The 25,545-nt window shown below is 46.1% G+C and overlaps 1 protein-coding gene across 1 annotated transcript in view; it reads right to left on the minus strand.

Annotated features, from left to right (window-relative positions):
• Positions 1–2,783: 2,783 nt before the first annotated feature.
• Positions 2,784–25,545, minus strand: part of LOC146209222 (sodium-coupled monocarboxylate transporter 2-like) — a 42,503-nt gene continuing 19,741 nt past the window's right edge. The window contains exons 6-12 of the mRNA XM_084579823.1: positions 18,465–18,553; positions 13,860–13,969; positions 13,715–13,782; positions 8,182–8,268; positions 6,505–6,671; positions 5,246–5,343; positions 2,784–2,923 (exon numbers count right to left, since the gene is read on the minus strand). Of these exons, the coding sequence (XP_084435949.1) occupies positions 2,784–2,923; positions 5,246–5,343; positions 6,505–6,671; positions 8,182–8,268; positions 13,715–13,782; positions 13,860–13,969; positions 18,465–18,553 (759 nt within the window). The remainder of the gene's footprint in view (positions 2,924–5,245; positions 5,344–6,504; positions 6,672–8,181; positions 8,269–13,714; positions 13,783–13,859; positions 13,970–18,464; positions 18,554–25,545) is intronic.

The raw sequence follows: 25,545 nt of genomic DNA on the forward strand, positions 1-25,545 counted from the left end.
TTATTTGAAAAGCACGAAAATTGTTATTTCAGGGCAAAAAGGCTGTTACTGGTTACTGGTTATAATTCACAGCTCAGGCATCCTTACTAGGGGTGTGCGAATAGTACTTTTTCCAAACCGAATCGAATACGAATAGTGCACTCTTGCTATCGAATCGAATACGAATAATGTAGCTAAAAAGCGAATCGAATACGAATCGAATAGTGAAAGCAGCGAATCGAATACGAATCGAATAGTAGAGCGCTATAGAGCGCTCTACTATTCGTTATAGCGCTGTTATAGCGCTGCGGTAGAGCGCTATAACTCGTGGAGTAATAGATCTAACGGGAAAACGCTAATCTCCTCTAGGGGGCGCAACTATTAATCTCTACGCACATTGTCAGTTGCTGGTTGTTTTTATCTACAACAATTACGTTTCAACGAGTTTATTTAGTGAACTAGATTGCATGATACAATATATCAGACATTACGAATGGCTGAGCGACGCTTTCGTCCGACTTGCGTCCGCGTAACCCGAGGCCATAGAGTTGCGCTTCCCCTGCTGTTGGCTCTTCGAACTAGTTATCGCCGAGCGCGCGATCTCCTCATCGTCCTCTTCTTTTCAGTGACTTTCGTTGCTTTCGTTCTTTCTCAATTAGCTCGCGTGCTCCCCTCTAGCTGGCGCTAGGCGATTACAACTGGCGCTAGGCGACCTGAGATATATAGTGGAGAGATGTATGAGCATGAGCTGACAACATTCATGCAATTCTCATGTCATGCGCCACTCGCATAATAAACTTAACCTCAACTATTGATGATGAAAGTGAATGAAATTTTCAGGGAATAAACATGTAGCGTTACTTCTCGGCAGATTAGAGACGTGGGAACTATGACACGACTACGAGAAGTTGCCACCGTGATTCGTGATATGTCCAATCTTTAAGAAGGTTTCCATGCGAATGGACCGTGTCGCGGCCACGCTGAAGCATGTAGGCTCCCTAAAACGGTGATCTCTGTTTCTCGCGTAGGTTTATTGCGGCAGCAAGCTGTGCCTGCTCGGAGCTGACGCTGCCTTCGCGGGAATGGTCGGAGGTAACCGAGAAGTTAATTCTTGCCAGTTATTCGAAAAGTATTCGAAAATTATTCGAAAATTTGCGAAGATATTCGAACAGTTTCGAATAATTTTCAATTTCCACTATTTGATTCGTTTACCGAATCGAATATCGATATTCGAAAATTTCGAATATTCGCACACCCCTAATCCTTACTTTTTCGTCGATGCTAGTAGAGTTCACAAATAGGCGTGACTTCAATATTACGTCTAAACCTTTAGCCTTATTGGTCCTCTTCAAAGGAAAACCGGAATCGTAACTGTTTTCGGTGTGTCAAAAATAAAGACCTCCGTATTTGCTGAGATGGTCTTGGTATCACACGAAACTGGAGCTAATAAAAAAAGAGATAAATGATTCCAAAGTAGCAGCTCGATTCAAACATTATTACGACATGGTATGTTGTAAATTAAACTCTATACACTGAAAACAAAGTGCAGTGTTATAAGCGCAATTGAATTTGGTTTGAAAGAAACGAAATTAAGATCATAAAAAAACGTAGAAAATAGTGATCATGCCTGTGAACGGACAGGTGAAGTGACCCCAGCCAACTGAAGAGACTCATCACCGCTGCAGCATCGCATCCTGAAGTCGAAGCTTAAAAAGCGCCCCTGAAATGCTTCTTGGGGTATCGTTCTGATGCGATCAATTCACAGAGATGAGGTTTGTGAGTATTCGAGTCAGATTTGAAAGTTTTATGTCAAGCCGATATTTTGCAAATAGTTTGTAAAATGTGGTCCTCGCGGCTGATTCGGGCGACTCATCGCCGCATGCATACCTCCCCACTGACGTCATTGGGGCTGCTGGACGCGCCCACTTATTGGATTCTCCCAAACTAAACGAGTTGCACGGGCTGTGGTGTGGTGCCGTTGCAACTTGTTTTCTTCTTTTTTTTTTTTATTCTTGCTCACCGGAGTGGGGTCATTTGAGGAGGAGAGGACGAGCATTACTTTCAATCGCCCATAAGTTTGGTACTAAAATGAAGCTTGGGTTGTAGAAAGTACTGATGGGATACCTATCGCTAGTGGTTTTTTTTTTTATAATTCTAATAAATAGCTTTTCATAGATTCTAATCCCTTTAAGGGTCTCTTGAATTTTTTTCTTGGGTAAGTAATTGAATCAGCCATGCTTTATCTTCATCACTGTTAGAAACATAGGTTTCCGTGTAGTTCCAACAGACCACTTACAGCTAAGCTCTCCTTCAGTTCAGTTCAGTTGTTCAGTCGTGTCCGTCTCTTCGCGACCCTATGGACCACATCACGCCACGCTTTCCGGTCTCTCTCTATCTTCCTAACATCACATAACTTCATCTGCAGTGCCTCGAGGATGCCATCTAGCCATCGCGTTCGCTGCCTACCCCTTCTCCGGCGACCCTGAACCTTTCCCAACATCAAATCTTTCTCCAGCGACTCCTCTCTTCTCATCCTTAATACAACTTAAATGTGTTAGGCACACCGCTCTTTGTCGCCTTTGTTACCGGTACATTTTCTTTTATACAGTGCTCGTGCCTATAATCTATGACGCAATTATTCTGCTCAACGTGAATATCTAATATTTTAGAGCTGATAATTTGCTGTTGGAACATACAGCATTATGCCCTTTTACTTGCTATTTCCTAATCCCTTGCGCAACATCTGCGCGCAGTTGAGTGCGGAGGCTGTAATCTACGCTACCCAGCACACCCGCTCCCGGCAGTCATTCTCTCATACGCACCTTCGATAGTGCCTTTTGGAGTTCATTGTTCGCCTCATCGATTCTGTGACTGCTGGTTCTCATGTACTTTCGGACGAATGGGCAAATGTACTTGGGATCCACTCGGTCACCCTCGCTGCGCTCTGGAAACGAGGATAATTGTTTGTTAGTGTTCTCGTTGTAATTTCCACTGTATTATGCTTAGCTTTCATAGTAGTAGAATTGGTATGACGGCAAGGCTCTGCCGTCAACAAGAGTTATGTTCTGCGTAAAACCCGGAACACAAATCACGGAAAGCGTGCCATACGAAAAGAGGTGGTTAGCCTCAAGAGGACATGACTGGCCAATGTGTGACCAGAGAACGGACGTTTATAGTGCCCGACTAAGCACTACCTTCCAAGTTGACTGAGTGAAAGCAAGAGCTGCGCTTTTAACCTTCTTTAGGTCTGCTACCCAGGCACAGTGGATGGGGTTTCTCACAGGCTCACATCACGTTCTCTTCTCTCTATTTTATTTTACCTTCCGGCAAGGCAGATCGCTGCCGACTCTGCATGTTCTGTAAAGGTGGTTGATCGAATCCGAAATAAGTTCGAACAGCTATTTGATATATATACATATATATACGGCTTTTTGGGGTCACTTTCGCTTCGCTGCGCATCGGTTTCGCAAATCGACTACGCCATCTATTCCAGTTCTTTTGATATTTTGAGCTGCTACTGCCAATCAAAAATTGAAATGTGTGAAGGGGCTGCATTTAAATACATAAGACGTAAAAAGCAACTAAATTTCACACAAACTGTTGTACAACTATTTCCTATTAAGCCTGAAACTCTTTCGGTTAAAGGTACCACCTCCAAAACGTCGTCCTAAGATAGTTTTGTAAACCCTGAATAGTTCGAATTTCGCAGAATTAGTTTGTATAGAAATATAGACTAATTCGTAAACAACATCAACATTTTTTGTTTTTGTTTTTGTATGCAGGCGCGATTTGCCTGAGCAAGAAAAATTATATTTTCTGTGGTGTCTACGGTAGGCGAAGCCTTCTAAATGTGAACAAATCAGCACTGTACGTGCGGCCAGTGTGCGCTTTAGCAGATGCGAAATACGCCTGTCTCCTTAGCGCACTACATCGAAAATACGTCTCGGTTTTGGTGTGTATGAAGGTCTATAACAATACATTAGAGCGGAGTTAGCCATCAGCAACACATGCAAACTACGAAGGAGCATACTTCATAGACGTTGCGTGTTTAACTACGCAAAAAAAAAAAAAACAGGATCAAAACAAAACAATAAGATTATTGAAAAAACACAACACTATACACGTTTCAGAGAAACAGAACGCAGCAAAAACATGATACTGCAGTGCCTTTTTTATTTGTATTCGGAACCGAAAGGCGAAGCGAACGAGCTATGCTGCTTAGTGGTTGTGGTTTCGCGCGAAACCCACATGTAATGAAATAACCAGAATGACCGATCTGCGAAACTGACCTCACAATATTCGCAACACGGAGGCGTCCCCTTCATTAACGATGAAAGCAAGGTTGCTTTGGTAAATAATATTTAGCTTTAACAAGGGAATCACGCTATACGGGAAGCCGTAATTAAGGGCTCCGGAAATATAGAGTATCGACCACCTGGGGTACTTTGGCGCCACTGACGTGGTATGTGTACCAGTGCCTAGCATCGAGACGCAGCCGTACCGGCCGAGTTCGAACCAGCTACCTCAAGCTCAGAACTTGGGCACCCTATTCACTATGCCTCAACTGCAGGGCGGACCTTTGATGTATTAACGGGAAGCATGACAGGCTCTCGTTTTATCTTTCACCGTCTTTTGAGGTGCTTATGAGTACAATGTTTGTACGAGAACTATGGCGACCACAGAGGCTTAAGGCTGCTCCTGGTTATTTGAAACATCCAAACATACATTGTCATCCACATGAAAGGATGTGGGATGATAGTATAACTCAGAGGTGTTCAAAAGTGACCTGTGCATATTTTCCAGCATTGGAAATTGTTTCCGGAAATTGTTTCCGGAAATTGTTTCTGTACTAAGCTACTAGTTACCTTTCGTTACATCTATACAATTGCTTGATACGCGCGTATTGTATCAAATACCAAATCCCGAATTATATTCGTGCTTTTCTGAGGTTTATATCAGCTGAAAACGTATTATCAATATTGCTAATTGAATACCACCATACTGTGTCCTGCACAAACGAGCACGAAGAAAGAAATAGCCAACAGACTTTCATAGATAGTCAAAACCTGGCAAATAGTCTATACTCTGCGCTGAAGGCACATTTGCCTGCACTGACGTAATAAATGATCCAGGGAGAAGCAGAAGCACAACAAAAATTAGCAACACCGAATGCCCCCCCCCCCCCCCCCCCCCCCCCCCCCAGTTAGGAACCGTCTGCCCCCGTCAAGATTTCCAACACAAATGAGCCTTTTCGTCAGCACCTTACCGACAATAAGGCTGACAGTCAGTGAGACCACCATGTGCACGAGGAAGCCAACCAGGACGAACCAGGTGAAGGAGATGTGGTAGAATCGGTAGATTCCACTGCTCAAAAAAGAGGAACAGATGTTTCTTCCCTTGAGAACTTCACACATAACTTCACGTGTTTTATAGATCTAACATGCTCTTCTGTCACGAATGTCTAGTGGAGTAATCTCCATATATTTGGGCAGCAAGTCCTTTTGTGAAATGCGCCAGCTGTTAAACCACTCCTGCTTGGTATATTTGCATGATGCATGATGCGACGGGAACCAAAGATTTTCGCATTTTCGCTTCTAGTGCTAAGGCCAATTTTTTATCTGACTGTGAATAATTAGTCCCGCTTTAAAGTTAAAGGCCCAGTCCTCCAGAAAGCTAGGCTCCGACGTTGGAAGTAAAAAAACCATGAGCGTTCTTCTGGCAGATGGTAGTTTGCAAGTGACTTAACCGGGAACTGACAGATCAACTAGTTGCGTCACGTCACCTGACCACGTGACATGACCGAGTTGGTAAGCACAGCCAACTAGGACTTCTGCTTTGTGACGACAAACGAATTGTCAAAGAAATATGGGTCCATCGCCGGACATGTTACCCCTATATTATATATGGAGGTCAATCCATACGGTTTGCTTAAAACGGGGCTTCATATCTATATCCAGAGGTATTTTCACAAAATATCCTAGCAAGACTAAGTTAAAAAATATGTCTTAGACAATCGAATCACAAATTAAATAAGCATAAGCGAAAAAAAGTGCATATAGGCGAACGAAGATCAATAAGGAGAGCTGGCAGCCATTAAAGCTGTGATGTCATACGCTATTCTGCGGAGCTTAACTGTCTCCAAATTTTTCTACATGCTTTTCCTCCTCAACCTATATAAATGTAGTCTGCGGATGGTAGTACACAGACTGAAAGCTATCGTAAAGGTCTGAACTTACATACAAAAGTGGTATCTATGATTGCGTCAGTGTGCGCTTTTCCTCTAGACTAAGGCAAGAGAATGTGGGTTTCAGATATGATGCGAGGCCCGACATGGCAGACAAAAATTCCATCCTGCTTTTGTTTGAAGCATTTCATAAACCAGCTCTTCTAGGACCCGAGCGATGAAACCGCTTGAACTCAGAAATGCAAACCTTGCTATCTGCTTGTGCTGACCTGTCAGAGTTGCGGCTTCTTGGGTATTGCAATAAAGGTGCAGATTACGTTCAGAAAGTACCAACAACCTACGTTGGTGTTGCCGGCGGTTCGTTGGATCCGGCGGTAATCGTTTGGTTGAAGTCCATGCAGTCAGCCGTTGAAGTGGGCAGGATCTGAGGCCTGCGTGGGGACACAATGGAGCCGATAGCCAGCCAAGCAGAGATGACTACTGCGGACAGAAGGCCCACCAATGCGGCCTGTATGAGCGGATGAGAAAGAAAAAATTTAGGAAAGGCAAGACGAATACCTAAGACACACTATCCTAGCCGGCTAATTTACAAGCTCATGTATAAAATATGCAGCAGGAAAATTTAAGGGAGATCTCACGGCACACCTAATGTGGCAAGAGGAAGTGCTGGCATGACGGCATGACGACTGAAGCCACTCCAGCGCTAGAGTGGGATCGCTCCAACCCTCGAACTACAGGCAGACGCATCTCTGTTCGACGCCTGATGGCGCGAGGGAGCAGTTTAAAACAAACCCTGCTCATTGAGGAGCAAACTCATTGCTTCCACTGCGCCAATGTTTAATCCCCTATAGTGTTCATTGTCACCTTTCACTTCCGCGCTACCCCTGACAAGTTAACTACCGCATTCCAGAGACAGCGCGGCCCGCCTGCTTCGTGGAACTGATAAGGGCTAGTAATGCAGGCTAGTTGGGCTGCTTCGTCAGTGAGGGGGGGGGGGGCGGCAGTTTCGTGTAACCGTGGCCAGCTCTGCCCCTGTAAGAGGGCATATGTCGCACCAAGAGCTTTGAAAATGTACTTTACTTAGTAGGACAGCTAGCACCAGGCGCAATATGTGTGCCTTTTTCCAAATCATCTTATACGTTTATTTACATTCTGGCTAGCGTTGAAACCCTGAGATAGCAGACCGATAACGCAATCCAGTAGAACTGCTTTACGAACCAACATGCTTCCCGAGCACGGCTTTGTCCGTTGCGTTCCCCTCGCTCTTTCACTCAGTAATAAGGGCAGCGGCGGGTTCCCGAAAAGTGTTCTGTGGATCATACCGCCAGCATTGACTGCGGATCGCTCCAGTAACACTGCCCGGCAAGGTAGCAGAGCAGCATGCGGGCTCCCTATTAAGGCGAAAGCCCTTCATGGGTCACGATACGCGAAATGTGAGGCCGGAAGTTGCCCGCAAGGCTTGTTCGAAAAATGTGTCAACGAAAACTGATCCCAGGCAACTTTTCAAAAAAATCTCGGCGGGAGGCGGGGGGGTGCGGCCGCATTGTGAAAAAGCATAAAATTATTGAGATGTCTAGTATGCCATAACTAGTAATTAATTGCATCAGAATTCATATGAGATAGTCGCATGACGACGATGACTTGTAAATTATGACGACGTTCCTAGTTTAATAACAAGTCCATATGCCAGAGACGAGTCCTACAAATAGTGCAGTAGTATGTGCTAACTAGAAATATACCATATCACCAATCACTTATGACATAGTATCATGACAACTGACTTTATCTCTTGGGCGCCACCAATTTCGAGAAAAGAATTGTCATCCATAAAATATAAGCCTCGTATCTTAAGCTCTGTACCGCAAGCGATGTAGAGGCACGGGTAACAAAACTGATTCCTAGGAGGAAACCCTCAACGATTAGTTCGAAGAAAATGAAATTCCTCGTTACGTGGTAGTCCCATCGCGGAGGCGCTGTCCTATATTGAGTCGTCGACGGCAAGTCGCCTGTTTCCTCACCTTTTTCTTGCAGCAGGGAAAAAAGATGCCAAGAACGAAGATAGCCAGCTGAGGACCAGACATTGCACCCATGAGTGAGGCTGTAGCCTGCGTTGGCCGCAAGGTTACGAATCCCTTTGAATCTCGTTTATGATTTTAAATTCTGGGCTTTTTCCCAAAATGTCTCATTCACATGATCAGGAGAGTTTTATGCGCAAAATGAAGTTAGCAAACCGTTATTCGTCTTCCTAAGAAACGATGACATGACGACGAGAGTTGAAAGATGCATTTTCCCTTTAAAGAGATCTTGACCGGGATGCAAAGAAAAGAACGAAAAAAAAACACAAAGAAATATGGATGATGGTTAGCGAGTTCGCAATAGTTTAGGCCTGCTGTTACTTTTCGGTCCCTTCCAGCTGCATCGTGAAGTCACATTTGTTGGCTATAGGCAGGGCTGATTGTCTGTAATACTGCCCGCAAATGTCCTACCGCTGTGTGACAATAATGTACGACTGACCGTTTATTGTACGTCTGTTTGTTTTTATGCTGTTTCCCTCCTACAACAATGCCCCAGTGGGGGCGCTGTAGATATTCTGTATAAATAAATAAATAAATAAATAAATAAATAAATAAATAAATAAATAAATAAATAAATAAATAAATAAATAAATAAATAAATAAATAAATAAATAAGTAAATAAATAAATAAATAAATAAATAAAGATGCGTGAGCCAGCAATTTCAGTTGAAGCACCAGGAGGTCTCTAGCTGTCACCACCTAGGCTCGCATGATGTGCATAACTAGGCGATATCGATGAGGCTGGCGGCGTTTTACGTAGAGAACACAAAGTGGCTTCATTACTGATAAACTTTAGCCGCGAAATAAGAATTGTAACAGTTTCTTTCCCAGTCCGTAGAGCTAAAAAGAAGAGTTATATTGTACCACCATCAGTTCTCTTATAACAAGAGCCGCAAAAGTGGCACCAAATTACATTTCTACCGAAACATTTTTCCCAAAACCAACCGCATAAGCCAGGCATTGAACAGTTTCCAACGTTGGAGGCGTCAACCAGCCGTATTCCTAAGAGATCTGAGTCCAGCAAGATGCCAAGGTCCACTGCGTGCGAGTCAGTTATTCGACCTCCAGTAAAAAGAGGCCAGGTTTCTGAGCGACCATGGCCAGACTCGGTGGCAGCGATGAATTTTCTATGCCTCACAAGCAACAAGCAAACCAGTAACTGTGGCCAAGAGTGTGTCCTTGTCGGCATCACGTTGTGAGTGGGTGCGTTGCGCAAAATAAGGAGTTCAAAAATCAAGTTGTGTCTGACCTTCTCCATGTTTTGTTTGGGGCCCTGCGTTCACATGTTCCAGCAATGCCGCCTCGTAACCTGAAGAACTTCCTACAGCTGGTGCTTTCATTGAAGTCCATGCATACCGCCTTCGTTTTCAACTTCCTTTCGACCTATTATGGCTGATGTTCAACCTCAAGGATATAACGTCCACTGAAAAGTATTGTTTATATAATAATAAAACTGCGCGGGGATTTTAAGCCGGTTAGCTGAAATGAAGCTATCCTTGAAAGAGACTTGTGTTCCAGTATTGGCACTGTCTAAAGCTGGCCTGCCAAGAGGGAGATATTTGACTGGATATGTCACCCGTAACAACTGCAGCATAAAGTAATTTCCTGCAGGCAGTGCTACGCTTGACATACGAATGAGAAATTTCACGTGTTTCTTTAAACGTTACTGATCTTTGCACTGATGACACTGAGGTAGCGGCTGTGAAAATACAGCTCGGCTTTTGAACTCTTTCTATTGTATCCGTGTACATGTCCCGGCTGAAGAAGGTAGCAATTGATTTGTTTCTGCAGCAGCTCTGCGACTGCTGCCCAGCTCCTCGAATCATATGCAGTGATTTCAACGCTCATCATTTCGTGTGGGGATTCACATGGACGCAAACTCGTAGGCGTTATTGACAGTTAGGACCTTTGTGTTGCAAATGACGGAAGCCCCAATTTCTTCCGGCCTCAGCCTCAGCGACACCTACAGACCTGATGTCCGCGTGAAGTTGTCCACAGCACCTGACCGCATGGGAAGTGATCATTACCCGAATTTTGTGTTTGCAGCCGACTATCATATGGGCGCTCCTAAAATCAGCCATGTTGTCAACTGGGACAAGTGCAGAGAGCACCTAGAACGTGTTTCTGGTGATGTTACTGACAAACTTATTTCTAGTAAGATGGCAGCAACTACGGCGGTCAAGTTACCTGATCCTTTTCTGGCCCTGGATTTAAAACTTAGGAACCTTTGCGCAGCGAGAAGGGTGGAGCGACAACTCATGTGGAAGAAGGGCGACGGAGACTGTAAGACAGCCTACGATAGGCTAAATTCTGCCATTCGGCAGCACTTGAATGAAGGTCGCAATGGGCCTCATTCTGTGCTAATTTTACTGTATTCTCACCGATTACGAGAATATGGCGAGTCATTGGCCGTCTTGCAAGAGAACCTCGCCCTTTGAAGCCGTTTGAAGTTCTCGCAATGCGCAAGGAAAAACCCTTATCGGGATTGGCACAAGTGTTTGCACATGAGGTTGTATCTGCAAATATTAGAAATGACCTATATACACCACCTGCTTCCTTCACGTCTATAATGGACACCCCCGTTCACGCTTGGGGAGCTTCAGACTGCGCTCAGCGCCGGTGTGCACCAGGTCCCGGCGGTGTCACCAACCTAATTCTGCCGACCCGGCCCCTGGAACTGCGGAAGGAGCTCCTAAACGTCATTAATAGAGTTTGGGAGACAGGCGAAATTTCTCCGTCATGGAAGGTGGCTTATATAGTTTCAGTGCTGAAGACTGGCAAAGAAATGAGAGACCTTGCCTCGTATCGCCCTGTGTCACTGACCTCCTGTGTGGCTAAGCTGATGGAGAAGCTGGTAAATTAATGTTTATCGTGGTGGCTTGAGAACACCAAGGCACAGCCAACATGTATGGCAAGATTCCGGCTAGGACTAAGTGCCCACGATAACGTCTTATATTTGGTGCGTCACAAGGAGTACCAGAGAGCTTTCGGTCTTTCCACATTAGCCATTTTTCTTGACGTTGCAAAAGCTTATGACAGAGTGCTTCAAAGCTCTATTTTGAACAGGCTGCGAAGCATGGCCATACAAGGCCAAATGCTAAAGTTCATTTACTCATGTGTCAGGGGTCGTACGGTTCGAGTACGGTTAGGGAGTACCATAATCCCCGAAAGGGCTCTATCACGAGGTGTCGAGGTGTGCCTGAAGGAAGTGTTCTTTCCCCGACGCTCTTTAACGTCGTAATGGCTGGCCTTCCCGATTCATTGCGAAAAAATTGCAGGCAAGTGCGTATGTCAATATATGCTAACGGCATTTGTATTTGGAGTAGTGGCTACCAACAAAACCGATTAGCCCTGATAGCTCGACAGACTGCACTTTCGGTACAAGCTTACCTTCAAGGTGTGAGATTGTCTCTATCAGTGGAAAAATCTAGCTTTCTTTTGTTTCCAGGGGTATAAAGAAGTCATGCACGGTTAAAGATAGACCTTATCACTCTTCCATTCGCCAATGCGATCACACGCGTTTTCTGGGTGTCATTATTGACTCTCCGCTGTAGTGGCGGAAAGCTGTCTACACGATTGTCCCATCTCTATCTTCGCGTCTCAATATGATCCTTAGAACTAAGTGAGCAATCTGGAAACCATCCTTTTTCAATGGTCAAACTGATGAAGCGCTAGCTATCAGTCGCATAATATTCCAATTACCTTTAATTCCCTCCTTGACATTACAGCTTGAACATCTCGAAGGTTTCCATAGAAAGAGTCTAAGAAGAGCCATTGGAGTTCCTCAGGCAGCAGCGAACAATGCATTACTTCGCGGGTCACTATCGAAACTTCTTAGCCTTGTCGCTTCACAGAGACTATTAATGACGCTTGACCGCCCCGGAGAGACGGTAGCTGGGCAATCCCTTCTACAGCGGATCCGAAAAAATCTGAGTCGAGAGCCTACTTGACACTTAATACTCATCTCTAGGCATTAATGTTCGAAAGCAAATAAAACGGTTGAAAGTACCCTGGTCATTTGCAACCCTCAACTGTAAAGTCACGATTCCCCACGTGAACGCAAAGCGCCGTTCTCCTTTAGAAGCAACGCGTTCGCTCTTACTTGAACATTTAGAAAGAGAGTCTGCCCGCTATCTTCATATTTGCACTGATGGTTCTTTAGACAAGGTCAGAAAATCTAGCTCAGCGGCTTTTTACATTTCTTCTATAGACTATACGCGGTATGCACGCTTTGCTGAAGTTGTATCGTCCTCAACGGCTGAAAATGTTGCTATTGAGGTGGATTTACGGAAGCTAGGGTCTTGTTCGGCTCACCCTGTTGTCATCCTAGCAGATTCTAAATCTGCTCTTCAAAGGTTAGAGCGCGGATTCCCTACTGATGGCTTGTCTATAAGCTCTCTACGCTTGCTGTAGAATCTGTACAGCATAGGCTTTATTTTACATTTTCAATGGGCACCCTCACACATAGGGGTCAGAGGCGACGAGGCGGCAGACAGTCTCACCCATAAAGCACTGTCAGGTACTTCCTCGAAAAAGTCCCTCAAGATAAAAAAAACACTCTTCGGAGAAACGGTACTCAACCATTTTAGTGTCCTGTGAAGTGCGCCCTGCAAACCATGTGTGACCAAAAGACAGAGAATACATTAGGCCATTCTACTACATCAAATTTGCATGGGGGTTGCTCGTGCTCCTGCCTGAATGCATAAGACGGGCATGGAATCGTTTCTGCTATGTTCTATATGTAGTGTGTGTGGGGATATCGAACATTATATTATGTACTGTCCAGAGTACAAAGCTGAAAGGTGTGTGATACTCGCTTCCTTTAAGAATGCAGGAGCCCTTCACGATGCTCTTCAGGACATTCTCTATCCGAGTGGAACCCTGACATGCTGAAGGGAGGCTTCATGCCTTCTTTTACAATTTCTGCAGGACACTGATCTTGACTCTAGATGGTGAAAGGTGGAATGGACTAGGTTCTACTGTGAGTGAATGTGTGCATAGATGGTGACTGCTAGAATAGACTGTGTTTTACTGTGAGTGAATGTGTGCATCGATGATGACGTTTGGGGTGGACAATTTTATACTTTAAGTGAACGTGTGCATAGGTGGTGACTGCTGGAGTGGAATGTACTATTATAAATGACTGTGCGCATTTGGTGGCATATTTCATAGATATCAAGACTTTTTTGTTTTTAATGCATAATTTATGCTACGGTGGAGCAATTGCCGAAAGAATAAGCAAGGCTACTCCCACCTGTAGCATACAATAACTCAACTCAACTCAATTTACATTTCTGGGACACATGCACACTGCCCGACGCACCATATTAGAATTTCGTTTTGTGAACGAAAAACGAAGAGTTTTTCGTTATGGCTTTCGTGCCGTCATTCAAGCAACACTACTCGAAAGGATACCATTAATGATGACTAGCTTTGCATTGGGGTCCCATGCAACAACAAAAAAACTCCACTTACATGCATCATAGATTCCATGGATGATGCGAGGAAAGCGATGGATATGGACAGCAGTCCGTACGTTGCCGCTGCGATTTCATGGACGTTAGTTTCGGTCTCAGTCGCACTACGTAACTTGAAACGAAAGTTTGTGCCTGTGACTGACCGATGCATTTGGTGAGTCGCAGAGCTGAAGCGTCCGTGAGGCTCACGTGGGGTCGAACAAAGTCGCCCCATGTCACAGCAGCCAGGGCATTGTAACCGGATGACAGCGTGCTAAGAAGATAGTACAAAATGATTTTTTTTAAATTTTGTTGTCTTTTCCAAGCACATCCAACTGGACAACGGCTTAGGAAGTGCTTTGGGAACACACTGGTAAACCGGAATGAAAAGTGTGGAACCTCTGTGCAAACCACTATCCTTCTCGGGACTTCTCTCGCCTTTATGTTTCTTTAGCCGGTGCTTTGCCTAAATTTCTGTCTCCCTGTGGCACATTTGAACACATGGGGTTGCACTGAGGTAGCGTACTTGCTTTGCGACTCAAGGGACGACAGAGAAGCCAAGTTTGATCTCCGTTTTCCAGCAATGGAACTAATTTTTTCGACTGCAGTTGAGTTCATTTATTTACTTGTAGGTCCTTTGTGTATTTGATGTCATGCTATGGCCACATTTTGTAAACTCTCAATCCAGTGAGGGAAAGACAAAACTAATGTGAAAGAAAGTTCTCCCCGAAAAAGACCATAGCACACGCTAAAATTGATATAAAATAAACAGAATTATAGAGGCACCCAGAAGTAAATTGTATATTAAAATTCCGAGAGCATCGTGGAATATACACTGTAAAAATGCCAAAGCTGTAGGGTTGCTGTAGCAAATGGTGCTCCACGTTTACTTTCATTATAATTATAAACTAAATGTACCGTCATTATCACTGCTACTCTTATCATTATCACCATAACGAATTGTAACGTCGTTGTCTTCGTTACTATCGTCCTCATGGTAGACAAGAATTATGATGAGCGTTTCATGATCCTGCGTGACAAAGGTAAATAAAGCACTCGGCTGGGGATCCTAGAGATGGAGGTTCAATTCCCGGTGAAGACAAGATTTTAATTTTTCCGATGACATTATCGGGATCACTGACAAGTGACACGTCAGCGCACAGATTTTGCGCACATCTCGCGCACAACTCGTGCACAAGGGATTTTGTTTTGTGAGCCCAGAAAGACTTTCGCTTTAAAACTCGCCACGTGACCCCTGAAGTTCAAGTAAAAATTGACTCTCTGTGAAGGGCTAACAACACCAACCTGAGAGCCAATCCACTTTTAACGGGATATCAATGCCTTCCCCGGCGAATTGGATGTCAAGAGCAAAGGAGAGTATAGGAGGCAAGTCATTTGTCAAAAAGGAATACCCGCTAGGGTGAGGCTGCCTGTTTTAAGAACAAGTGAGGTACGCATGTGTAAAGGAATTAGGTGTGAGAAAACGATGCTGGCAGTGATTGTGGATATCGAATTTAAGAACTTTAGTGTGTCCACTTTGCATTCGAATCTCTGAGAACTTCAAAATAGGTTGGCGGGTTGGGGATGAAATATTTGCAAATTTAACACAGCTGCTACACGAGGAACATAGAAATCAGAGCTCATACAGGGCAACAAAGAGTACAGAACGAAGTGTGTCGCTCATCATTGAATTTCGAACGAGTGCCTGTTATGAGCGACGATTTTCAATGTGAATCACTGCGGATCTTTTACATAGCATGGCACAGTGGTGGAGTTGGTTTTATTTGAGGCCATTACTAACCCCAGAAGAAAACGCCACTGCTGAAGAAACGGGCAAATGTATTGTTGCAGTCTGGAATAATCTCCGGCCGCAACCGCAGGTTCATTCGCGGTGAAGCTGCGCAAAAAGCTCCCGACTATTTGACATCTATCTCCCGCCAACCTTGGCAGCGGTTTTACGTTGTTTGTCTCGCACGATACGAAAACAGAACCATCTGCGGCGAGATAAAGGCAGCGGCGCCGCCATCTGGCATGGCCACAGAAAGGTGCCACGCTCGCATCATCGCTTTACTGTACTCTATGTTTTAATGAGCTTTCCTCATACGTCTAGCAATACGAGATGATAGCAGTGCGGTATATTTGTGGAAGAATGGCGTTAGCAGTTTTTGCTCCCTCCAGCCCCGTTATGCACGACCAAATCACGTAAGCATCTTTGTCAAACTTTCCACGAGACAGAAGGGATATCAGCATACAAGCTTTGTGTGCCCCTTCACAAGAAACGACCCTCCGATTGACGCCTGAGAATGTTTTAAATCATCCATAACTACAGGGCAACGTATGTCCAGGAGTTCGGAGCAGCAGCGTTTCCTTCGCCTGTCAGTGACGATCTCAAGCAAAATCAGCTCCACCATTACGTCACCCTCTTGCAGATTAGTGCATTTATCCAACACTTGCCCGGAAAGCATGCAGTGCAATGTCTGGCTCATTAAGGCATGTTCAATATAACAATATTTGGCTACTCAAGGTGCCCAGTGCACATATGCCAACAACAGCAATCTGCAGACAGTAGGTAACGCGGGAGTGGAACATCGAACCTGTCAACTGCTTTTGCGTCAACGGACAGCTGAATTTAGGAGGCTTTTTTTTGCAAATTCAGTGCCTACGATGGAGCCAGGTTGGGTGTGCTTATCTAACCGGAATGCACTGCTGACATCCGCTGCTGTGGCTATTGTCTACATATATGTGATATTTGTTCTGCAAAAAGTATTTCTAACGAGATTTAGGACAGAACAAAATGTGCACAGTGTGAAATGACGAGCACAACATTGTGCGAATATTGCGCTTCTTAGCACTTCAACCAATGGTAATAAAAATGCACTTGCTTATGTAGCGCTAAAGAAACAGCACGATAAAAAATGTGTAAGCTCTAGCGTATAAAGGATAGTGCTTCAAGACGTATTTTTATTACAGATTTATTGGTTAAATAACGCACCATATAGTAATATTAAAAAGCAGTAAAATGAACCTTGAGACCATTTTGACAGAACCTTTCCTTGCAGCGACAGTGATAGCACTGGATCAACTGATAACTACGGGAGTTATATCAATCAGGAACGAAGCCTTAACCTTTCGGATTGGCATTTTGAGCGGTTACTGGATGACTGTATAACGTGAGGTTCTTGCCAAATCTATCGGCATTGAAACTTTTGCTCTTTTCATTGGGCGTATACACGAAACACGAATTATATGAAACGGTAGCACTAACGGCAGAAACCCGCTTTGATACGCCAAGTCACGGACACAAACACAGGTTAACACTGAGTACAGAACCCCGTGAGCACCAAAGCAGCTGCGGCTTCTCGTCCACAGAGCTCTGACGAAATTTTAACAGAGCTCCACCGAGTCCGTGATGAAGACGGTTTATTAAAATGCGACTTACGGGAAGCGTGAATGAGCGAGGCCGAAGCGCTAATGTGTTCCATAAGAATGCGCCAGTGGGAAGTGTGTGATTCTGGGCGTAATTCTTCTTTCAGTTTTGCATACTAAGCTGCAAGCTTTGCTTTCGATAAGTGGTACACTCAAAATAAGACGACGCTACGGATCGTGTTGCGCCAAACAATGCGGACGCTGCATTGAGGTAGGCCTAGCATTATCGAATTTCGTCGTATAAAAGAGCTCGGCAGGCTTCACGGATTGCCTGCGGGCTCTTTTGAATGGATATTTTGAGTAGCACCTCTGCGTTTTTCTCGAACTATTTTTAAGTTTGACTTGAAATGAAAAGTCGCTTGCGCGAGGGACTCCAGAGTATAGTTAGCAGTGTGTTGGCTTTCGCACCGCGCTCTCACTTGGCGCCGCTTTGTGCCCACCGAGACACGTTCTCGTACTTGATTTGAGTTTGTCACGCACTTGATCTGAGGACAATTTGTGTCTGGATACTACCTTCCTCGTGTATATGCTTGAAGCCCAGTTTTGTGTCCGGCTGGGCGAGAAAAAAAATTAGTTGTGGTTTAGCTTTGTTTAATCCTGTTGAATAGCGAAAGCAACGGCGATAACTTCTTCTGCCTGCTACATTATTCCCCTATCACGCCCTATCAGTGTAAGGTGCTACATTATTGAGGACACTTAAGCTCATCCTTTGAGGGTATGACGCGAGAGCCTAAGCTACCAACCCACATATAAAGTCACATATAATATCAATCGCGGCTCACGAATGCGTTATTCACGTCATATTTTTGCATTTCGCGGGCTATCTTGATGGCGAAGAAAAACGATACACGTGAGGCTTTCTTTATAGGAAACTAATAGAATGAGGCCTTCAGAAGGTGCTTTCCAAATTTGCAAAACACATTTATTGTCTAAAGACAATACTTAGTAAATGAGAAAAAGTTTCTTAATTACTAATTAGTTATTTACAAAATAAAAAGTGCGTGCGCTTCGGCTCATGGCTGGCAGCTGTATACAAGTGGTTTCTCTGGCCTACCTCAAATGCTTTATTTTTTAGCCCTTGGCTGAAGTTAGCTTGGACACCCTATACATAAGAAAAGACTGCAGCGATACTTTGCTTTTAAATTTGGTCACAAAATTAGTCCCCAAATATGACTTGTATTACATATTTGCCCAAGAACATCTTTTTATTTATGTTGGATCTTATTTTATCAGTATTAGAACCTTTTAATTACGACAGCGTACGCTGAGATGTGAAATAATTTTATATTACCTTCAAAACTTCGGGATAGTTAAAACCGGACACTGAGAGATATAGGACTCACCTGAGAGAGCTACTGAAGACTGCCGCGACGAATATGCCGCTCAATCCGGGGTAATCACGCAGTAGGTCCTGCACTATGTACGGCATGAGCTGAAATCAAAGTGAGAGCATGCAGACAGTGTTCTTACCTTTACTACTACTCAGGCTCGGAAATAGGAGCATAACAGTTCCGCAGAAGGATATCTACAAAATATTTGTTGACACTATCTGATTCAGGTACCGATTGTAGTGTACCTACGTTTTGATATCTTCAAGCTATACTTTGCTGCACAGTTTGCTCCCAATGCAGTCACAGAGGGAATACGAGCGCTATGAGACGGCTTCCAGACACGCTGAGGTAGACTGCCGAGTGCATTAGAACCGCACGCTCGTGGAAGCCGTCGTCTTGCGCTGGTCAATCCCACGCCAGTCGAACAAGTCGAAAGAAGCAGTATATGAGGACAAATATGAACAACATTATTTTCGGTTCCTTTCACCTCAGAAGACTCCGGTTACAAAGCCAGTCGACTTTCATTTTGCTATCAAAATGTCGAACGCACTATGCAACATAAACGTATGTTCGCTGGTGTATCACGGATTCAGGGTCATGCTAGCGGAAAGTGCTTAAGCATGTTTAGAAGGATTTTCGACTGTAGTAATGCGCTGGCATCAGGAGGGCCATTTTATTTGCTTTCTTTGTTCATTTGCTCTTACTAAATTATACGCATATCAAAGCGATTTGAATCATCAACTTAAACGGACTGTAAGTAATTGGCTCCAGTCAAAGGTTACTGTTCCTAAAAAATATTGCATAATGCTCATATTTTAGCAGCATTTCGGTCCCGATGTCAAAATGGATGCTTTGTGAAGAAGAAGATGGACCGCTTCGCTGGACGCTGATGAGAAAGACGAAGGTGTGGAATTGCCATCGCGCAGATCGTGTTGGTGTTGATCGCCCCGCTTCTCCGTCGACCTCGACGCCGTCCTGAACGTCCTTCTTCTACATTTGGTGGAGGTGCGGCCTGATATCCTTGTCTCACGCTGAATCTTCGCACCCGCACGCTCCCGGTAACTCGTTTGGCTAACGACGAACACCCCCCAGCCAAACCCGATGACCCCCCGATTGTCTGCTCTGGCTCCTTACGCCAGCGAGACCCTGCGCTCTTGAGCGGGACTGACGACACTGACTGCGAAGACTGGCTTGCTTCGTACGAGCGAGTGAGTTCGTATAATAAGTGGGACGACGCCACGAAGTTAACAAACGTCATATTTTATTTGGCCGGCGTTGCCAACTTGTGGTATCGTAACCACGAAGCCGATATCACGACTTGGGACTCATTCAAGGCTAGTCTTACAAGCGTCTTTGGTCGTCCAGCAGAACGAAACCTCCGCGCCGAACAACGTCAACAGGATCGAACACAGCGGCTCGGCGAGACATTTACAAGTTATATTGAAGATGTACTCCACTTGTGCAGTCGCGTAAACGCTCAGATGTCCGAGCCACAGAAGATAAAGCCCATCCTGAAGGGCATCGAACATGACGCCTTTCAGATGTTAAACTCCCGGGATTTGACTACTGTTGCTCAAGTTATAAACCTCTGCCAGAGTTACGATGAGTTGCGCAAACAGCGCATCCTCCCTCGGCAACCTTCCGCGCCTGCAGAGTCACTTTCTGGCCTCTCCGCAACATCTGAGACCTCCTCGCTGCTACAGCAGCTCAAAGACTTCATCCGCGAGAAAGTTGCTCGCCAAATATCTCTGCAGCCAACAAACTGCGAGCTGTCCCGCAATTTGGCGCCCCTTCGACAAGTCATCGCCGACCGCGTGGCGGAGGCCCTTCCATCTGCCCCTCCGCCGGCGCCCATGCCTCAGACCGCGCCGGCCGCGGAGCTCCTCGCATACACCGACGTCCCTTTCGCTCCACCATCGACATGCGCCCCCACTCCTGTCGCACCGCTGACGTACGCTGCCGTCGCTGCACTACCACGGCCACCTAGCTACCCGGTGGTGTACGCTACGCCTCCAGGGCCTGTGCATGAATTTCCTCAGGCACCACAGCCTTTGGTTCCACCACGTCCGCTGCGCCGCAATCCATGGCGAACCAGTGATAATCGTCCCATTTGTTATTCCTGCGGATTTGTTAGCCCTGTTTCCCGCAACTGCCGAAATCGCACTCCCGATTATTTTCTACAGCGCCGAATGTCAGCTTCCTGGCAGCCGCCCAGAGGTCAGTAAGCCGCCAGCGATCCATCTGCAAGTTCCGTCGCTGATGACCGTACCACCTTTTCTCCTCGCCGCTCAACCTCGCCGCGTCGCCGTTTTCTATCCCCTCTGCGACGGCGTCCCAATCTTGCGCAAGAGGAAAACTGAATGCCGCAGTTCCTGAGGCGAGAACTGCGCAACGAGCGAACTGTCAAAGGCCTCACGTATCTCCCGAAAATCTCCTTGAAGTTTCTGTTGACGGCGTTATAGTACTGGCTCTGGTCGACACCGGCGCTGCTGTTTCTGCCATGGCTGCAAGTCTTTGCCGTTCATTGCACAAAGTGACGACACCAATTTCAGGATTCTCACTATGCACGGCAAATGCACGGCCTATAGAGCCTATAGTGGTGTGCACAGCACGAGTCGTCATTCAGGAAGTTGTGTACGCAATAGAGTTCATCGTTTTGACTTCCTGCTCGCATGATCTCATCTTGGGCTGGGATTTTCTATCGCGTCATAATGCGGTGATAAACTGTGCTCGTGCTTAACTAGAGATTTTTGCTCTAGACGAACCATCGCCGGACGTTCCTTATCCCAAAGTGGTCGTTGCCGAAGATACTGATCTTCCTGCGCGCTCTTTCGTTCTTGTGCCCACCGCTTCTGTTTTTCCCGCAATACCGATGTACTTTTCACCCCATCAACTACCTTTCTAGACCGCAAAAGTCTCCCCCTGCCTTATGCCGTACTTTTTATATCAGCTGGCCTCACCGCGCTCTGGTTTTCTAATCCGTTTTCATTTCCCGCATCCCTGCGTCGCGGTGAATGCCTCGGCACCATCCAGCTCATGGATTCTATTCTCACCGCTGACGAAACACCCTCTTCGCAGCCCGCTGACTTGGCTGCACTCACACCGCCTGTTCTTGCGCTGGACCAGTCTTCTGCCGACGTTTTTCTCCACTCCATCGATGCCAGTCTTCCTGGGCCTCAACGCTCTGAACTCATCGCACTGCTTCATCAGTTACGCTCTTCATTCGACTCTCATCAGCCTGCTTTGAGCCGCACATCAACTGTTGCCCACCACATTGAGACCGGTTCCCATGCTCCTCTGCGCCAGCGCCTCTATCGAGTGTCTGCCACCGAGCGCCGAGTTATTGAAGCCCAAGTTCATACTATGCTTGAGAATGGCAAGATTGAGCCGTCTAACAGTCCGTGGTCCTCTCCTGTTGTCCTAGTGAGGAAGAAAGACGGTTCTATACGCTTTTGCGTCGACTGCAATCGCCTGAACAAAATCACGAGAAAAGACGTCTACCCCCTTCCGCGTATAGATGATGCATTCGACTACTTACAAGGTGCTGAACTCTTTTCTTCGCTCGAGTTTACGATCCGGCTACTGGCAGGTACCCATTGCTGTGGAAGATCGCCCTAAAACCGCATTTGTCACCCCCGGTGGCCTCTTTGAATTTACCGTCATGCCTTCGAACTCTGTAATGCACCTGCTACATTCGAGCGTATGATGGATACTATACTGTGTGGCCTGAAGTGGAAGACGTGCCTCTGTTACCTTGACGACATCGTGGTGTTCTCGCCGGATTTCGCGACCCCCATCTCTCGCCTGAAGCAGGTCTTGGCATGCATTGCGAACGCCGGCCTGCAGCTCAACTTGAAGAAGTGTCGTTTCGCTGCTCGTGAGCTGACCATTTTAGGCCACGTTGTGTCCAAGGAGGGTATACGTCCTGATCCCGCCAAACTTCGAGCTCGGACCGAGTTTCCGAAGCCTGCTACCATCAAGCAATTAAGAAGTGTTTTGGGCCTGTGCTCATACTCTCGGCGTTTTATACGGAACTTTGCTTCCATTGTCGCCCCGCTGACTCAGCTCCTCGGCAATACCTCAGATATTTCGCTGTGGTCACCAGCATGCGAGGACGCCGACAACACATTGCGCCGCCACCTCACAGCTCCGCCCATCTTGCGCCATTTTGACCTTGAGATGCGAACCGAAGTGCATGCAGACGCCAGTGGTGTCGGCATCCACGCTGTGCTTTCTCAGCGCCCCTCCGGCTTCGGTGAATACGTAGTTGCGTATGCCAGTCATACTCTTACAAAAGCCGAAGCGAACTACTCTGTAACGGAAAAGGAGTGCTTGGCCATCGTTTGGGCCCTCACAGTTTCGCCCTTACCTTTACGGGCGTTTGTTTGATGTAGTCACGGACCATCATGCCCTCTGCTGGCTTTCATCGCTCAAGCACCCTTCCGGCCGCTTGGCACGGTGGGCTCTTCGTCTAAAAGAATATGACATCCGTGTTATTTACCGATCAGGTCGCAAGCATACAGACGCCGACGCTTTGTCTCGCTCACCGCTGCCAGCCGACCTTGCCAGCCTCTCCGTCTCGGGCTCTGAGGTATCTTCCCTCGACATCAGTGACATGCCCGCTGAACAACGAAAGGATCCATGGATCGCATCCCTTATTGACTACCTTTCCAACAATTCAGCGATTACCCCTTCACGCGCTCTTTGCCGTCAAGCTTACCTCTATGAGATTCGGGATCACCTCCTTTACCGGCGCAACTACAACTCGAGTGGAGAGAAATGGCTGCTTGTGATTCCGCGCCATCTACGGACTCAAATATGTACAGTTTTTCACGCCGATCTTTAGTGCGGTCACGCCGGAGTTTTCAAGGCGTACACTCGAATCCGTCTTCGCTACTATTGGCGCGGTATGTACACCTCGGTACTTAGGCACGTTCGATCGGGCTTGACTTGCCAACGCCGCAAACCTGCTTCTCACCGTTCGGCTGGTGATTTACAGCCTCTCAGATGCCCGCTTAGATCCTTCGACCGCATTGGAATTGACCTCTATGGCCCTCTTCCGTACACAGCTGATGGCAATCGCTGGGTCATTGTCGCCGTCGACCACCTGACGCGATATGCCGAAACCGCCGCGCTCCCAGCTGCAACAGCCAGAGATGTGGCCGGTTTCTTATTGAAGAACTTCATTCTCTGTCACGGTGCTCCTCGTGAATTACTAATCGACAGAGGCCGTGCTTTCTTATCTGAGGTCGTTCAGGCTTTGCTCGCTCAGTGCAAAATTATTCACCGGACTTGCACCGCCTACCACCCGCAGACAAACGGCCTTACTGAACGACTTAATCGCACCCTCGGTGACATGCTCGTGAAGTACGTCGGATCCAGCCACACCAACTGGGACATTGTCCTTCCTACATCACCTACGCGTACAACACTACTACGCAATCCAGCACGGGTTTCTCTCCGTTCTTTTTGCTGTACGGTCGGCATCCATCTGCTCCCCTTGATACTGCCCTGACAACCCTGACACACCCCTGACGCATCAGAATGTACCACAGCGACCGAAGCTGCACAGCAAGCAGAAGAATGCCGCCAGATTGCACGGACATTCACAACCGACTCTCAGTGGCGCCAAAAATATCGCCATGACACCAATCAGAAGAATGCACCATACTTCGAGCCCGGCTCACTCGTGTGGCTATGGGTTCCATCCGGCAGCCCCGGCCTCTCAACAAAAATGATCTCCAAGTATCATGGGCCCTACCGCGTTGTCGAGCGCACTTCACCGGTGAACTATGTTGTTGTGCCGCTTACGCCATCTTCCGATTTGCGACGCCGTAGCCGTGAAACTGTTCATGTGCAGCGCCTTAAGCCATTCTACGACCCCATTGTGTCTTCGTCCCCTTAAGTCGCCAGGATGGCTCCTTTTTCCCTGGGGGGCATTGTGAAGAAGAAGATGGACCGCTTCGCTGGACGATGATGAAAAAGACGAAGGTGTGGAATTGCCATCGCGCAGATCGTGTTGGTCTTGATCGCCCCGCTTCTCCGTCGACCTCGACGCCGTCCTGAATGTCCTTCTTCTACAGCTTATACTTGTGATCACTGCAATATACTCTCTGCGCCTATTTTTCTTTTGAAAGCTCTATGCAGTAAGATGCTGGTTACCTACAAGCATTCATCGCTTGACGAATCGCAAAAGGAACTCCTAATAAAACCAACGGATAACAATTTATTTTGAAGCCGACAAAAACAAAGTGAGACGGGGAACAAATATTCATTTCTCATAGTGAGAAATAATATGTATTTCGAATTACATTAAAAGAGAAAAGCGGCTCATCTTGGTAGTCTGCCTATTAGTCTCTATCTCGATGCATGGCCTTAGATAATATCAGGGGCAGGACCTTGGGGGCTTAAAAAATTGAAAGATATTAAACTAAAGGAGGCACAGAGAGCTATGATAAGTGACTGGTGCAGCAATAAAAGGCAAAAAAGAGCATGATCGGACAGGTATCCAACGCAATCGAAAGGCAATGCCAAAATATCCAACATATATTGGCAAGGACAAGGCGCGAGAAGCGTAGAGAACAGCTGATGACGACCTCTTATAAGGAAGAAACAGATTCAGACCCAGCGGTTTGTGGCCGATTGTCAAGTGAGTGGTTGAGATTACGAAGACTGCGGGGATAAAATTTCTGCAACTGCCTTAAGACTGGGTTAAATTCTTTTACCGTGGCACAGGGGCAGCGAAAATGATAATTATGATGGTGGCGACGAAGATAAATATGAAATTCCTTGCTGACCTTTCGTAACAGTTTTGAGCACAACCTTGCTTCCTCTCAGAGCGACAAGCTTTTAGTGTACATCGTTCGTGTAGCTTTCGGTGTCCGCGTACAAATCAATAATATAGAAATTCTACCCGTAATATGTAACTAATAACTTATAATACTAAAGAGAACACAAAGTCAGGCAACCATTCTTTGTGATACTTTCTACTAAACTGATTGAATGCCGTGATGCAAGGAACGATGTGCAGAAAATGAGTCAGAATCCGCTTAGCGATCTGCAATTTCATGTCAGCGTAGTATTCATTCAATAA

Source organism: Amblyomma maculatum, chromosome 1, assembly GCF_055883805.1.
Source record: "Amblyomma maculatum isolate TAMU_Amacu chromosome 1, ASM5588380v1, whole genome shotgun sequence".
Taxonomy (NCBI): Eukaryota; Metazoa; Arthropoda; class Arachnida; order Ixodida; family Ixodidae; genus Amblyomma; species Amblyomma maculatum.